At 42.3% G+C, this 16,984-nt stretch overlaps 1 protein-coding gene and 1 long non-coding RNA gene across 3 annotated transcripts in view; one reads left to right on the top strand and one right to left on the bottom strand.

The window, feature by feature from the left end:
- The window catches only part of LOC139749023 (uncharacterized), a 1,138,420-nt gene that overhangs the window by 185,356 nt on the left and 936,080 nt on the right, over positions 1–16,984 (top strand). The window lies entirely within an intron of this gene.
- Positions 1–16,984, bottom strand: part of LOC139749009 (uncharacterized) — a 557,044-nt gene that overhangs the window by 12,795 nt on the left and 527,265 nt on the right. Inside the window, exon 12 of the mRNA XM_071662391.1 lies at positions 16,637–16,734. Within this exon, the coding sequence (XP_071518492.1) occupies positions 16,637–16,734 (98 nt within the window). The remainder of the gene's footprint in view (positions 1–16,636; positions 16,735–16,984) is intronic.

The following is a 16,984-nucleotide window of genomic DNA, read 5'->3' as shown; positions in this document are numbered from 1 at the left end:
TTTTTTTTTATACTTTGTCGCTGTCTCCCGCGTTTGCGAGGTAGCGCAAGGAAACAGACGAAAGAAATGGCCCAACCCACCCCCTACACATGTATATACACACGTCCACACACGCAAATATACATACCTACACAGCTTTCCATGGTTTACCCCGGACGCTTCACATGCCTTGATTCAATCCACTGACAGCACGTCAACCCCTGTATACCACATCGCTCCAATTCACTCTATTCCTTGCCCTCCTTTCACCCTCCTGCATGTTCAGGCCCCGATCACACAAAATCCTTTTCACTCCATCTTTCCACCTCCAATTTGGTCTCCCTCTTCTCCTCGTTCCCTCCACCTCCGACACATATATCCTCTTGGTCAATCTTTCCTCACTCATTCTCTCCATGTGCCCAAACCATTTCAAAACACCCTCTTCTGCTCTCTCAACCACGCTCTTTTTATTTCCACACATCTCTCTTACCCTTACGTTACTTACTCGATCAAACCACCTCACACCACACATTGTCCTCAAACATCTCATTTCCAGCACATCCATCCTCCTGCGCACAACTCTATCCATAGCCCACGCCTCGCAACCATACAACATTGTTGGAACTACTATTCCTTCAAACATACCCATTTTTGCTTTCCGGGATAATGTTCTCGACTTCCACACATTTTTCAAGGCTCCCAAAATTTTCGCCCCCTCCCCCACCCTATGATCCACTTCCGCTTCCATGGTTCCATCCGCTGACAGATCCACTCCCAGATATCTAAAACACTTCACTTCCTCCAGTTTTTCTCCATTCAAACTCACCTCCCAATTGACTTGACCCTCAACCCTACTGTACCTAATAACCTTGCTCTTATTCACATTTACTCTTAACTTTCTTCTTCCACACACTTTACCAAACTCCGTCACCAGCTTCTGCAGTTTCTCACATGAATCCGCCACCAGCGCTGTATCATCAGCGAACAACAACTGACTCACTTCCCAAGCTCTCTCATCCCCAACAGACTTCATACTTGCCCCCCTTTCCAAGACTCTTGCATTTACCTCCCTAACAACCCCATCCATAAACAAATTAAACAACCATGGAGACATCACACACCCCTGCCGCAAACCAACATTCACTGAGAACCAATCACTTTCCTCTCTTCCTACACGTACACATGCCTTACATCCTCGATAAAAACTTTTCACTGCTTCTAACAACTTGCCTCCCACACCATATATTCTTAATACCTTAATACCTTCCACAGAGCATCTCTATCAACTCTATCATATGCCTTCTCCAGATCCATAAATGCTACATACAAATCCATTTGCTTTTCTAAGTATTTCTCACATACATTCTTCAAAGCAAACACCTGATCCACACATCCTCTACCACTTCTGAAACCACACATATATATATATATATATATATATATATATATATATATATATATATATATATCTTTCACTTCATCTTTCCACCTCCAATTTGGTCTCCCACTTCTCCTCGTTCCCTCCACCTCTGACACATATATCCTCTTGGTCAATCTTTCCTCACTTATTCTCTCCATGTAACCAAACAATTTCAAAACACCCTCTTCTGCTCTCTCAACCACGCTCTTTTTATTTCCACACATCTCTCTTACCCTTACATTACTTACTCAATCAAACCACCTCACACCAAATATTGTCCTCAAACATCTCATTTCCAGCACATCCCCCCTCCTGCGCACAACTCTATCCATAGCCCGCGCCTCGCAACCATACAACATTGTTGGAACCACTATCCCTTCAAACATAGCCATTTTTGCTTTCCGAGATAATGTTCTCGACTTCCACACATTCTTCAAGGCTCCCAGGATTTTGCCCCTTCCATCACCCTATGATTTACTTCCGCTTCCATGGTTCCATCCGCTGCCAGGTCCACTCCCAGATATCTAAAACACTTTACTTCCTCCAGTTTTTCTCCATTCAAACTTACCTCCCAATTGACTTGACCCTCAACCCTACTGTACCTAATAACCTTGCTCTTATTCACATTTACTCTTAACTTTCTTCTTTCACACACTTTACCAAACTCAGTCACCAGCTTCTGCAGTTTCTCACATGAATCATCCACCAGCGCTGTATCATCAGCGAACAACAAGTGACTCACTTCCCAAGCTCTATCATCCCCAACAGACTGCATACTTGCCCCTCTTTCCAAAACTCTTGCATTCACCTCCCTAACAACCCCATCCATAAACAAATTAAACAACCATGGAGACATCACACACCCCTGCCGCAAACCTACATTCACTGAGAACCAATCACTTTCCTCTCTTCCTACACGTACACATGCCTTACATCCTCGATAAAAACTTTTCACTGCTTCTAACAACTTGCCTTCCACACCATATATTCTTAGTACCTTCCACAGAGCATCTCTATCAACTCTATCATATGCCTTCTCCAGATCCGTAAATGCTACATACAAATCCATTTGCTTTTCTAAGTATTTCTCACATACATTCTTCAAAGCAAACACCTGATCCACACATCCTCTACCGCTTCTGAAACCACACTACTCTTCCCCAATCTGATGCTCTGTACATGCCTTCACCCTCTCAATCAATACCCTCCCATATATTTTACCAGGAATACTCAACAAACTTATACCTCTGTAATTTGAGCACTCGCTCTTATCCCCTTTGCCTTTGTACAGTGGCACTATGCACGCATTCCGCCAATCCTCAGGCACCTCACCATGAATCATTTTTTTTTTTTTTTTTTTTTTTTTTTTATACTTTGTCGCTGTCTCCCGCGTTTGCGAGGTAGCGCAAGGAAACAGACGAAAGAAATGGCCCAACCCCCCCCCCCCCATACACATGTACATACACACGTCCAGACACGCAAATATACATACCTACACAGCTTTCCATGGTTTACCCCAGACGCTTCACATGCCTTGCTTCAATCCACTGACAGCACGTCAACCCCTGTATACCACATGACTCCAATTCACTCTATTTCTTGCCCTCCTTTCACCCTCCTGCATGTTCAGGCCCCGATCACACAAAATCTTTTTCACTCCATCTTTCCACCTCCAATTTGGTCTCCCTCTTCTCCTCGTTCCCTCCACCTCCGACACATATATCCTCTTGGTCAATCTCTCCTCACTCATTCTCTCCATGTGCCCAAACCATTTCAAAACACCCTCTTCTGCTCTCTCAACCACGCTCTTTTTATTTCCACACATCTCTCTTACCCTTACGTTACTTACTCGATCAAACCACCTCACACCACACATTGTCCTCAAACATCTCATTTCCAGCACATCCATCCTCCTGCGCACATCTCTATCCATAGCCCACGCCTCGCAACCATACAGCATTGTTGGAACCACTATTCCCTCAAACATACCCATTTTTGCTTTCCGAGATAATGTTCTCGACTTCCACACATTTTTCAAGGCTCCCAAAATTTTCGCCCCCTCCCCCACCCTATGATCCACTTCCGCTTCCATGGTTCCATCCGCTGACAGATCCACTCCCAGATATCTAAAACACTTCACTTCCTCCAGTTTTTCTCCATTCAAACTCACCTCCCAATTGACTTGACCCTCACCCCTACTGTACCTAATAACCTTGCTCTTATTCACATTTACTCTCAACTTTCTTCTTCCACACACTTTACCAAACTCAGTCACCAGCTTCTGCAGTTTCTCACATGAATCAGCCACCAGCGCTGTATCATCAGCGAACAACAATTGACTCACTTCCCAAGCTCTCTCATCCCCAACAGACTTCATACTTGCCCCTCTTTCCAGGACTCTTGCATTTACCTCCCTTACAACCCCATCCATAAACAAATTAAACAACCATGGAGACATCACACACCCCTGCCGCAAACCTACATTCACTGAGAACCAATCACTTTCCTCTCTTCCTACACGTACACATGCCTTACATCCTCGATAAAAACTTTTCACTGCTTCTAACAACTTGCCTCCCACACCATATATTCTTAATACCTTCCACAGAGCATCTCTATCAACTCTATCATATGCCTTCTCCAGATCCATAAATGCTACATACAAATCCATTTGCTTTTCTAAGTATTTCTCACATACATTCTTCAAAGCAAACACCTGATCCACACATCCTCTACCACTTCTGAAACCGCACTGCTCTTCCCCAATCTGATGCTCTGTACATGCCTTCACCCTCTCAATCAATACCCTCCCATATAATTTACCAGGAATACTCAACAAACTTATACCTCTGTAATTTGAGCACTCACTCTTATCCCCTTTGCCTTTGTACAATGGCACTATGCACGCATTCCGCCAATCCTCAGGCACCTCACCATGAGTCATACATACATTAAATAACCTTACCAACCAGTCAACAATACAGTCACCCCCTTTCTTAATAAATTCCACTGCAATACCATCCAAACCTGCTGCCTTGCCGGCTTTCATCTTCCGCAAAGCTTTTACTACCTCTTCTCTGTTTACCAAATCATTTTCCCTAACCCTCTCACTTTGCACACCACCTCGACCAAAACACCCTATATCTGCCACTCTGTCATCAGACACATTAACAAACCTTCAAAATACTCATTCCATCTCCTTCTCACATCACCGCTACTTGTTATCACCTCCCCATTTACGCCCTTCACTGAAGTTCCCATTTGCTCCCTTGTCTTACGCACCCTATTTACCTCCTTCCAGAACATCTTTTTATTCTCCCTAAAATTTACTGATAGTCTCTCACCCCAACTCTCATTTGCCCTTTTTTTCACCTCTTGCACCTTTCTCTTGACCTCCTGTCTCTTTCTTTTATACTTCTCCCACTCAATTGCATTTTTTCCCTGCAAAAATCGTCCAAATGCCTCTCTCTTCTCTTTCACTAATACTCTTACTTCTTCATCCCACCACTCACTACCCTTTCTAAACAGCCCACCTCCCACTCTTCTCATGCCACAAGCATCTTTTGCGCAATCCATCACTGATTCCCTAAATACATCCCATTCCTCCCCGACTCCCCTTACTTCCATTGTTCTCACCTTTTTCCATTCTGTACACAGTCTCTCCTGGTACTTCCCCACACAGGTCTCCTTCCCAAGCTCACTTACTCTCACCACCTTCTTCACCCCAACATTCACTCCTCTTTTCTGAAAACCCATACTAATCTTCACCTTAGCCTCCACAAGATAATGATCAGACATCCCTCCAGTTGCACCTCTCAGCACATTAACATCCAAAAGTCTCTCTTTCGCACGCCTGTCAATTAACACGTAATCCAATAACGCTCTCTGGCCATCTCTCCTACTTACATAAGTATACTTATGTATATCTCGCTTTTTAAACCAGGTATTCCCAATCATCAGTCCTTTTTCAGCACATAAATCTACAAGCTCTTCACCATTTCCATTTACAACACTGAACACCCCATGCATACCAATTATTCCCTCAACTGCCACATTACTCACCTTTGCATTCAAATCACCCATCACTATAACCCGGTCTCGTGCATCAAAACCGCTAACACACTCATTTAGCTGCTCCCAAAACACTTGCCTCTCATGATCTTTCTTCTCATGCCCAGGTGCATATGCACCAATAATCACCCACCTCTCTCCATCAACTTTCAATTTTACCCATATTAATCGAGAATTTACTTTCTTACATTCTATCACATACTCCCACAACTCCTGTTTCAGGAGTATTGCTACTCCTTCCCTTGCTCTTGTCCTCTCACTAACCCCTGACTTCACTCCCCAGACATTTCCAAACCACTCTTCCCCTTTACCCTTGAGCTTCGTTTCACTCAGAGCCAAAACATCCAGGTTCCTTTCCTCAAACATACTACCTATCTCTCCTTTTTTCACATCTTGGTTACATCCACACACATTTAGGCACCCCACTCTGAGCCTTCGAGGAGGATGATCACTCCCCGCGTGACTCCTTCTTCTGTTTCCCATTTTAGAAAGTTAATACAAGGAGGGGAGGATTTCCGGCCCCCCGCTCCCGTCCCCTCTAGTCGCTTTCTACGACACGCGAGGAATACGTGGGAAGTATTCTTTCACCCCTATCCCCAGGGATAATATACATATATATATACATACACACACACACACACACACACACATATGCACATACACACACACACACACACATACATATATATACATATGAAAAATGTAAGAACAATTTAGAAACAAACTTTTAGCTTGAAATGAATGAAAAAAAAAATGAATGTCACATGGCCTACACCTCGCTCCCTCATTCCACGATGTGCTCGCCAGCGTCCAGTGTTCGTTGGTACTGTGGTTATGGATGACGTAGAGTTATACCTCCTCCCTCTGGAATCTAATGAATTTCAAAACGATGAAATCCATAGTGTTTCCGTACGGTGCGTCTGAAAAGAAACCAGTGACGTGAGAGCAGATCACGACTAGAACAATGGTCTTCCCGCGCTTTTGCGTGTGGCAGATACATTTTTTTGTGAGTGATTTTATCCGTGTATTTTGGAGTGCTAGCCAAGATTACGGGTGCTGTTAACCTTGAACTTTATCGCGGGGTTAATGGTGATTCTACTGTCCAGTAATTTTCCGACTTTTGTCTTGATTTTGAAGATGTTATTTACGGAATTACTGGAAACCAAGTGATAACACGTGGATGGCGGAGCTCCAGCACGGGATTCGTCGGAAGGCCGTTTGATCCGTCGTCACGCCCCGCAGTCATCTACGTGGGTCGTGGTTGTCACCCAGCATCGTACGTCTGTGTGCTGGGTGGAGAGCGCGCTGGAGGACGGGTTCGGCAAATGAGGAAGAAGACCGATTTCGACGATGAAGGCCTGCACTGTGGCTGAGAGATTGACTTGAGGAGGCAGAAGTGATATTGTGACAGTGATTGTGTCAGCGTCGCGTCGCCTCGCCGCAGTGTATCGAGACAGACTTCCCCAGAACTTTTAAAGGGGAAGTAAATGTTTATAGTTGTGTTAATGGAGTGATAGTTTTCATGCATGGTGTTTTTGACAAGAAAATAGTGAAGTTGGAGAAAAATGTAGCTTAGACATTGAAGCTTATTGACACAGTGGTGAAATTGATGAGAACTGCTATTGACGTTTGTGTGAATAAATTGTACATCTCCTTTTCCATAGCCAGAGGTTGAACCATTATGTGACCATGAATCATACATACATTAAATAACCTTACCAACCAGTCAACAATACAGTCACCCCCTTTTTTAATAAATTCCACTGCAATACCATCCAAACCTGCTGCCTTGCCGGCTTTCATCTTCCGCAACGCTTTTACTACCTCTTCTCTGTTTACCAAATCATTTTCCGTAACCCTCTCACTTTGCACACCACCTCGACCAAAACACCCTATATCTGCCACTCTATTATCAAGCACATTCAGCAAACCTTCAAAATACTCACTCCATCTCCTTCTCACATCACCACTACTTGTTATCACCTCCCCATTAGCCCCCTTCACTGAAGTTCCCATTTGCTCCCTTGTCTTACGCACTTTATTTACCTCCTTCCAGAACATGTTTTTATTCTCCCTAAAATTTAATGATACTCTCTCACCCCATCTCTCATTTGCCCTCTTTTTCACCTCTTGCACCTTTCTCTTGACCTCCTTTCTCTTTCTTTTATACATCTCCCAGTAATTTGCATTATTTCCCTGCAAAAATCTTCCAAATGCCTCTCTCTTCTCTTTCACTAATAATCTTACTTCTTCATCCCACCACTCGCTACCCTTTCTAATCAACTCACCTCCCACGCTTCTCATGCTAGAAACATGTTTTGCGCAAGCCATCACTGCTCCCCTAAATACATCCCATTCCTCCCCCACTCCCTTTACCTCCTTTGTTCTCACCTTTTTCCATTCTGTACTCAATCTCTCCTGGTACTTCCTCACACAAGTCTCCTTCCCAAGCTCACTTACTCTCACTACCCTCTTCACCCCAACATTCTCTCTTCTTTTCTGAAAACCCCCACAAATCTTCACCTTCGCCTCCAGAAGATAATGATCAGACATCCATCCAGTTGCACCTCTCAGCACATTAACATCCAAAAGTCTGTCTTTCGCGCGCTTTTCAATTAACACGTAATCCAATAACGCTCTTTGACCATCTCTCCTACTTACATACGTATACTTATGTATATCTCGCTTTTTAAACCAGTTATTCCCAATCACCAGTCCTTTTTCAGCACATAAATCTACAAGCTCTTCACCATTTCCATTTACAACACTGAACACCCCATGTATACCAATTATTCCCTCAACTGCCACATTACTCACCTTTGCATTCAAATCACCCATCACTATAACCCGGTCTCGTGCATCAAAACCACTAACACACTCATTCAGCTGCTCCCAAAACACCTGCCTCTCATGATCTTTCTTCTCATGCCCAGGTGCATTTGCACTAATAATCACCCATCTCTCTCCATCAACTTTCAGTCTTACCCATATCAATCTAGAATTTACTTTCTTACACTCTATCACATACTCCCACAACTCCTGTTTCAGGAGTAGTGCTACCCCTTCCCTTGCTCTTGTCCTCTCACTAAGCCCTGACTTTACTCCCAAGACATTCCCAAACCATTCTTCCCCTTTGGAGGTGGAAAGATGGAGTGAAAAAGATTTTGAGTGATCGGGGTCTGAGCATGCAGGAGGGTGAAAGGTGGGCAAGGAATAGAGTGAATTGGATCGATGTGGTATACCGGGGTCGACGTGCTGTCAATGGATGGAATCAGGTCATATGAAGCGTCTGGGGTAAACCATGGAAAGTTCTGTGGGGCCTGGATGTGGAAAGGGAGCTGTGGTTTCATGCATTCTTGCATGACAGCTGAAGACTGAGTGTGAGCGAGTGGGGCCTTTGTTGTCTTTTCCTGGCGCTGCCTCGCGCACATGAAGGGGGAGGGGGATGCTATTCCGTGTGTGGCGGGGTGGCGATGGGGGTGAGTAGGGGCAGACAGTGTGAATTGTGTGCATGTGTGTATATGTGTGTGTCTGTGTGTGTATATATGTGTACGTTGGGATGTGTGGGTGTGTATGTTTGCGTGTGTGGACGTGTGTGTGTGTGCATGTGTTTGGGGGTGGGTTGGGCCATTTCTTTTGTCTGTTTCCTTGCGCTACCTCGCAGGAGCGGGAGATAGCGACAAAGGAAATATATATATATATATATATATATATATATATATATTATCCCTGGGGATAGGGGAGAAAGAATACTTCCCACGTATTCCCTGCGTGTCGTAGAAGGCGACTAAAAGGGGAGGGAGCGGGGGGCTGGAAATCCTCCCCTCTCAATTTTTTTTAATTTTCCAAAAGAAGGAACAGAGAAGGGGGCCAGGTGAGGATATTCCCTCAGTGGCCCAGTTCTCTGTTCTTAACGCTACCTCGCTAACGCGGGAAATGGCGAATAGTTTGAAAAAAAAAAAAAATATATATATATATATATATATATATATACATATATATATATATATATATATATATATATATATATATATGTATATATATATATATATATATATATATATCATATGGTTTGGTAGGTTATACATGACAGCTAGAGACTGAGTGTGAACGAATGTGGCCTTTGTTGTCTTTTCCCAGCACTACCTCACGCGCGTCCGGAGAGAGAGAGAGAGAGAGAGAGAGAGAGAGAGAGAGAGAGAGAGAGAGAGAGTTGTCATTTCATGTGTGGCGGGGTGGCGACGGGAATATATAAAAAAAAAAAAAAATATATATATATATATATATATATATATATATATATATATATATATATATATATATATATATATATATATATATTATATATATATATATATATATATATATATATATATATATATATATATATATATATTTTTTTTTTTTTATGCCGCTGTCTCCCGCGTTTGCGAGGTAGCGCAAGGAAACAGACGAAAGAAATGGCCCAACCCACCCCCATACACGTCCACACACGCAAATATACATACCTACACAGCTTTCCATGGTTTACCCCAGACGCTTCACATGCCTTGATTCAATCCACTAACAGCACGTCAACCCCGGTATACCACATCGCTCCAGTTCACTCTATTCCTTGCCCTCCTTTCACCCTCCTGCATGTTCAGGCCCCGATCACACAAAATCTTTGTCACTCCATCTTTCCACCTCCAATTCGGTCTCCCTCTTCTCCTCGTTCCCTCCACCTCCGACACATATATCCTCTTGGTCAATCTCTCCTCACTCATTCTCTCCATGTGCCCAAACCATTTCAAAACACCCTCTTCTGCTCTCTCAACCACGCTCTTTTTATTTCCACACATCTCTCTTACCCTTACGTTACTTACTCGATCAAACCACCTCACACCACACATTGTCCTCAAACATCTCATTTCCAGCACATCCATCCTCCTGCGCACAACTCTATCCATAGCCCACGCCTCGCAACCATACAACGTTGTTGGAACCACTATTCCTTGAAACATACCCATTTGTTCTCGACTTCCACACATTCTTCAAGGCTCCCAGAATTTTCGCCCCCTCCCCCACCCTATGATCCACTTCCGCTTCCATGGTTCCATCCTCTGCCAGATCCACTCCCAGATATCTAAAACACTTCACTTCATCCAGTTTTTCTCCATTCAAACTCACCTCCCATTTGATATATATATATATATATATATATATATATATATATATATATATATATATATATATATATATATATATATATATGTATATATATATATGTATATATATATATATATATACGTTGAAATGTATAGGTATGTATATGTGCGTGTGTGGACGTGTATGTATATACACGTTTATGTGGGTGGGTTGGGCCATTTTTTCGTCTGTTTCCTTGCGTTGCCTCGCTTTTTAACTAAATGTACATTGTTTATGACATCAACAAGCTTTACAATATCAATGTTGATTTTGATTTCAGACTTGTTAGGTTTGATGTTTCTCCACTTATCACAAAAGTTCCTGTTGATGACCTTTTAGAATATTTATTTGATGTTTGGATGATATTAATTTACCTGTTTCAAAGTCAGTTTTCATTGAACGGATAAAATTGTGTATAAAAGATTGTGTATTTCAATTCGATGGAGATTATTATGCTCAAAAATTTGGTATGGCAATTGGTAACCCTCTTTCACCTGTACTAAATAATCTTTATATGGAATTTCTTTAAACAAAATTACTAAAGGATATGTTACCTTCTAATGGAATTTGGTTTAGGTATGTAGATGATGATCTTTGTGATTGGCCAACAAATGAAAATTTACAAATATTTCTCCCCTTACTTAACAGTTACTACCTTCCATCAGATTTACTGTAGAAAATGATGATAATGGTATGTTACCATTTTTAGATTGCCTGATCCATAGGCAAGGAAACAAGTTTAAGTATAGCATATACATAAAACCTACCAATGTATGCTTATATATCCATTATTACTCAACATGACAGAGTTGAATTATCGTTTCAATTTATGTTCCTTAGGGCATTACGTATTGTAGTCCACAGTATGATGAGTTTGAGAAGATATATTTTATTGGATCTAAGTTAAAGTACCCTAGATCTTTCATTGATAAATTCCTTAAGTTAGCATAGAAATCATTTTATAGAGTTGAGCCAAAACCTCCCATTTACTCCAAGAATCTTTTAGTTCTCCCTTTTGAGAATAATTTTACTTTACTTCCCATGTTACTTAAATCCTTTAATGTAAATGTTACCTTCAGCAACAGTAATACTATAAAGAATATCTTAATCAGGAACTCATCAGAAGATTCTGGATGCATCTATAAAGTGCCATATAGAAATTGTGATCAGTTTTATGTTGGTCATGCTGATAAGGATCTTTCTGTTAGACTTAAACAACATGAATATAGTATAAGAACAGGAGGAGGATCAAGTGCCATGTTTAATCACGTTAACAACTATGATCATTGTATTGACTGGAGTAATGCCATCTCAGTTATTAACTCATTGAGTCTTCTATTATTAGAGACACAAAGAATTATAATCTTAATATTAGTGATGGTCTATACAAATTGGATAACTTTATTGTTGATAAAATTTGTAAATAATTCACCTTTTTGCCTTATAATTAGTTTATGATACGTTCGTTGTCTGTCTTGGACAATCGCATGTTAAGCAAATGGCGTCCTAGCTACGTCTCTTCTTTGTATATCAACTGACTGTTATTTCTCTCTCGTGTCTCCCCTGATGATGTGAATATTACACGAAAGTGCACTTAGGACCTTATCGTGTTTTATTTTCCCCGTGGACTCATAGGAAAATACTTGATCACGCGCAAAAATGTGAGAGTAGGTGAGCTTGGGAAGGAAACTTGTGTGAGGAAGTACCAGGAGAGACTGAGTGCAGAATGGAGAAAGGTGAGAGCAAAGGACGTAAGGGGAGTGGGGAAGGAATGGAATGTATTTAGGGAAGCAGTGATGGCTTGCGCAAAAGATACTTCTGGCATGAGAAGCGTGGGATGTGGGCAGATTAGAAAGGGTTGTGAGTGGTGGGATGAAGGAGTAAGATTATTAGTGAAAGAGAAGAGAGAGGCATTTGGACGATTTTTTGCAGGGAAATAGTGCAAATGACTGGGAGATGTATTAGAGAAAGAGGCAGGAAAATGATTGGAAGATGCATAAAAGAAAGAAGCAGGAGGTTAAGAAAAAGGTGCAAGAAATGAAAAAGATGGCAAAAGATAGTTGGGGTGAGAGAGTAACATTGAAATTTAGGGAGAAAAAAAAGATGTTTTGGAAGGAGGTAAATTAAGTGCGTAAGACAAGAGGAGTGGGAACATCGGTGACGGGGGCCAATGGGGAGGTAATAACAAGTAGTGGTGATGTGAGAAGGAGATGGAGTGAGTATTTTGAAAGTTTGTTGAATGTTTTAGATGATAGATTGGCAGATATAGCGTGTTTTGGTTGAGATGGTTTGCGAATTGAGAGGGTTAGGGAGAATGATTTGTTAAACAGAGAAAAGGTAGTGAAAGCTTTGCGGAGGATGAAAGCCGGCAAGGCGGCAGATTCGGATGGTATTGCAGTGGAATTTATTAAGAAAGGGGATGACTGTGTTGTTGACTGGTTGGTGAGGATATTTAATGTATGTATGGCTCATGATATGATGTGATAGAGTTGATAGAGATGCTCTGTAGAAAGTATTAAGAATATATGGTGTGGGAGGCAAGTTGTTAGAAGCAGTGAAAAGTTTTTATCGAGGATGTAAGGCATGTGTACGTGTAGGAAGAGAGGAAAGTGACTGGTTCTCAGTGAACGTAGGTTTGCGGCAGGGGTGTGTGATGTCTCCATGGTTGTTTGATTTGTTTATGGATGGGGTTGTTAAGGAGGTGAATGCAAGAATTTTGGAAAGAGGGGCAAGTATGAAGTCTGTTGTGGATGAGAGAGCTTGGGAAGTGAGTCAGTTGTTGGTCGCTGATGATACATCGCTGGTGGCTGGTTCATGTGAGAAACTGCAGAAGCTGGTGACTGAGTTTGGTAAAGTGTGTGAAAGAAGAAAGTTAAGAGTAAATGTGAATAAGAGCAAGGTTATTAGGTACAGTAGGGTTGAGGGTCAAGTCAATTGGGAGGTAAGTTTGAATGGAGAAAAACTGGAGGAGGTAAAGTGTTTTAGATATCTGGGAGTGGATCTGGCAGCGGATGGAACCGTGGAAGCGGAAGTGAATCATAGGGTGGGGGGAGGGGGCGAAAATCCTGGGAGCGTTGAAGAATGTGTGGAAGTCGAGAACATTATCTCGGAAAGCAAAAATGGCTATGTTTGAAGGAATAGTAGTTCCAACAATGTTGTATGGTTGCGAGGCGTGGGCTATGGATAGAGTTGTGCGCAGGAGGGTGGATGTGCTGGAAATGAGATGTTTGAGGACAATGTGTGGTGTGAGGTGGTTTGATCGAGTAAGTAACGTAAGGGTAAGAGAGATGTGTGGAAATAAAAAGAGCGTGGTTGAGAGAGCAGAAGATGGTGTTTTGAAATGGTTTGGGCACATGGAGAGAATGAGTGAGGAAAGATTGACCAAGAGGATATATGTGTCGGAGGTGGAGGGAACGAGGAGAAGTGGGAGACCAAATTGGAGGTGGAAAGATGGAGTGAAAAAGATTTTGTGTGATCGGGGCCTGAACATGCAGGAGGGTGAAAGGAGGGCAAGGAATAGAGTGAATTGGATCGATGTGGTATACTGGGGTTGACGTGCTGTTAGTGGATTGAATCAGGGCATGTAAAGCGTCTGGGGTAAACCATGGAAAGTTGTGTGGGGCCTGGATGTGGAAAGGGAGCTGTGGTTTCGGGCATTATTGTATGACAGCTAGAGACTGAATGTGAACGAATGGGGCCTTTGTTGGCTTTTCCTAGTGCTGCCTCGCACACATGAGGGGGGAGGGGGATGGTATTCCATGTGTGGCGAGGTGGCGATGGGAATGAATAAAGGCAGACAGTGTGAATTGTGTGCATGGGTATATATATGTATGTGTCTGTGTGTGTATATATATGTGTACATTGAGATGTATAGGTATGTATATTTGCGTGTGTGGACGTGTATGTATATACATTGTGTATGGGGGTGGGTTGGGCCATTTCTTTCGTCTGTTTCCTTGCGCTACCTCGCAAACGCGGGAGACAGCGACAAAGCAAAATAAATAAATAAATATATGGCTCGTGAAGTTCATGAGGATTTGCGGAATGAATGCATAGTGCCCTTGTACAAATGTAAAGGGGATAAAGGTGAGTGTTCAAATTTCAGTGGTATAGGTTTGTTGAGTATTCCTGGGAAATTATATGGGAGGGTATTAATTGAGAGGGTGAAGGGATTTACAGAACATCAGGTTGGGTAAGAGCAGTGTGGTTTCAGAAGTGGTAGAGGATGTGTGGATCAGGTGTTTGCTTTGAAAAGTGTATGTGAGAAATACTTAGGAAAACAAATGGATTTGTATGTAGTATTTATTGATCTGGAGAAGGCATATGATTGAGTTGATAGAGATGCTTTGTGAGAGGTATTAAGAGTATATTGTGTGGGAGGCAAGTTGCTGGAAGCAGTGAAAAGTTTTTATTGAGGATGTAAGGCATGTGTACGAGTAGGAAGAGAGGAAAGTGATTGGTTATTAGTGAATGTCGGTTTGCGGCAGGCGGTGCGTGATGTCACCATGGTTGTTTAATTTGTTTATGGATGGGGTTGTTAGGGAGGTGAATGCAAGAGTTTTGGAAAAAGGCAAGTATGCAGTCTGTTTTAGATGAGAGGGCTTGGGAAGTGAGTCAGTGGTTGCTCGCTGATGATACAGCGTGGTTGCTGATTCCTGTGAGAAACTGCAGAAGCTGGTGACTGAGTTTCGTAAATTGTGTGAAAGCAGAAAGCTGAGAGTAAATGTGAATATGAGCAAGGTTATTTATTAAGTACAATAGGGTTGAGGGACACGTTAATTGGGAGGTACTTTTGAATGAAGAAAAACTGGAGGAAGTGAAATGTTTTAGATATCTGGGAGTGGATTTGGCAGCGGATGGAACCATGGAAGCGGAAGTGAGTCACAGGGTGGAAGAGGGGGCGAAATTTCTGGGAGCGTTGAAAAATGTGTGGAAGGCGAGAACATTATCTTGGAAAGCAAAAATGGATATGTTTGAAGGAATAGTGGTTCCAACAATGTTATATGGTTGCGAGGCGTGGGCTATTGATAGGGTTGTGCGTAGTAGGGTGGAAGTGTTGGAAATGAGATTTTTGAGGACAATATGTGGTGAGAGGTGATTCGATCGATTAGATAATGAAAGGGTAAGAGAGATGTGTGGTAATAAAAAGAGTGTGGTTGAGAGAGCAGAAGAGGGTGTATCGAAATGGTTTGGCCACATAGAGAGAATGAGTAAGGAAAGATTGACCAAGAGGATATATGTGTCAGAGGTGGAGGGAACGAGGAGAAGTGGGAGACCATTTTGGAGGTGGAAAGATGGAGTGAAAAAGATTTTTAGCGATCGGGGCTCGAAAATGCAGGAGTGTGAAAGATGTGCAAAGAATAGAGTGAATTGGAACGATGTAGTATACAGGGGTCGACATGCTGTCAGTTAATTGAACCAGAGCATGTGAAGCGTCTGGGGTAAACCATGGAAAGTTTTGTGGGGCCTGGATGTAGGAAGGGAGCTGTGGTTTCAGGTGCATTATACATGACAGCTAGAGACAGTGTGAACGAATGTGGACTTTGTTGTTTTTTCCTAGCGCTACCTTACGCGCGTGCGCGGGGAGGGCGTTGTCATTTCATGTGTGGCGGGGTGGCGACGGGAATGAATAAGGGCAGCAAGTATGAATTATGTATATGTGTATGTATGGATATGTTTGTGTATGTATATTTATATGTATACTTTGAAATGTATAGGTATGTATATGCGTGTGTGGACGTGTCTGTATATGCATGTGTATGTGGGTGGGTTGGGCCATTCTTTCGTCTGTTTCTTTGCGCTACCTCGCTAACACGGGAGACAGTGACAAAGTATAATAATGAAAATAAAAAAAAGAAATGTATATATATATATATATATATATATATATATATATATATATATATATATATATATATATATATATGTGTGTGTGTGTGTGTGTGTGTGTTGTGGTACAACAACAGTAGGGAAACTCACACTATCACAACATGAGCCGGGGTCATCAGTAGTGTAGTTGTTGCCACCGTCGCCAGGGTTCGGCACCTCCTGCAGCCCCACGTCGCTCCTCCTGCCGCCTGAGGCCAGGCCAGAGGAAGATTGTTAGACACACACAGAGGTTCGTCATGATCATAAACGTCTGTATGTGGGAACTGAATGATCTAAGCCAGTTTGTAATGGTGATGAAGGAATCCTATGATATAGTGAAACATATATAGCATATGCACCGATCTATTTACCTATTATCACTCCATCTGTATATTCCACAGTTTGATAATTCATCCATTCGGATCTCTCTCTCTCTCTCTCTCTCTCTCTCTCTCTCTC

The sequence above is a fragment of the Panulirus ornatus genome, chromosome 1, assembly GCF_036320965.1.
Source record: "Panulirus ornatus isolate Po-2019 chromosome 1, ASM3632096v1, whole genome shotgun sequence".
Classification (NCBI taxonomy): Eukaryota; Metazoa; Arthropoda; class Malacostraca; order Decapoda; family Palinuridae; genus Panulirus; species Panulirus ornatus.
Note: the sequence above shows the minus strand (reverse complement) of the source record. Positions and strands in the feature narration are given on the sequence as shown.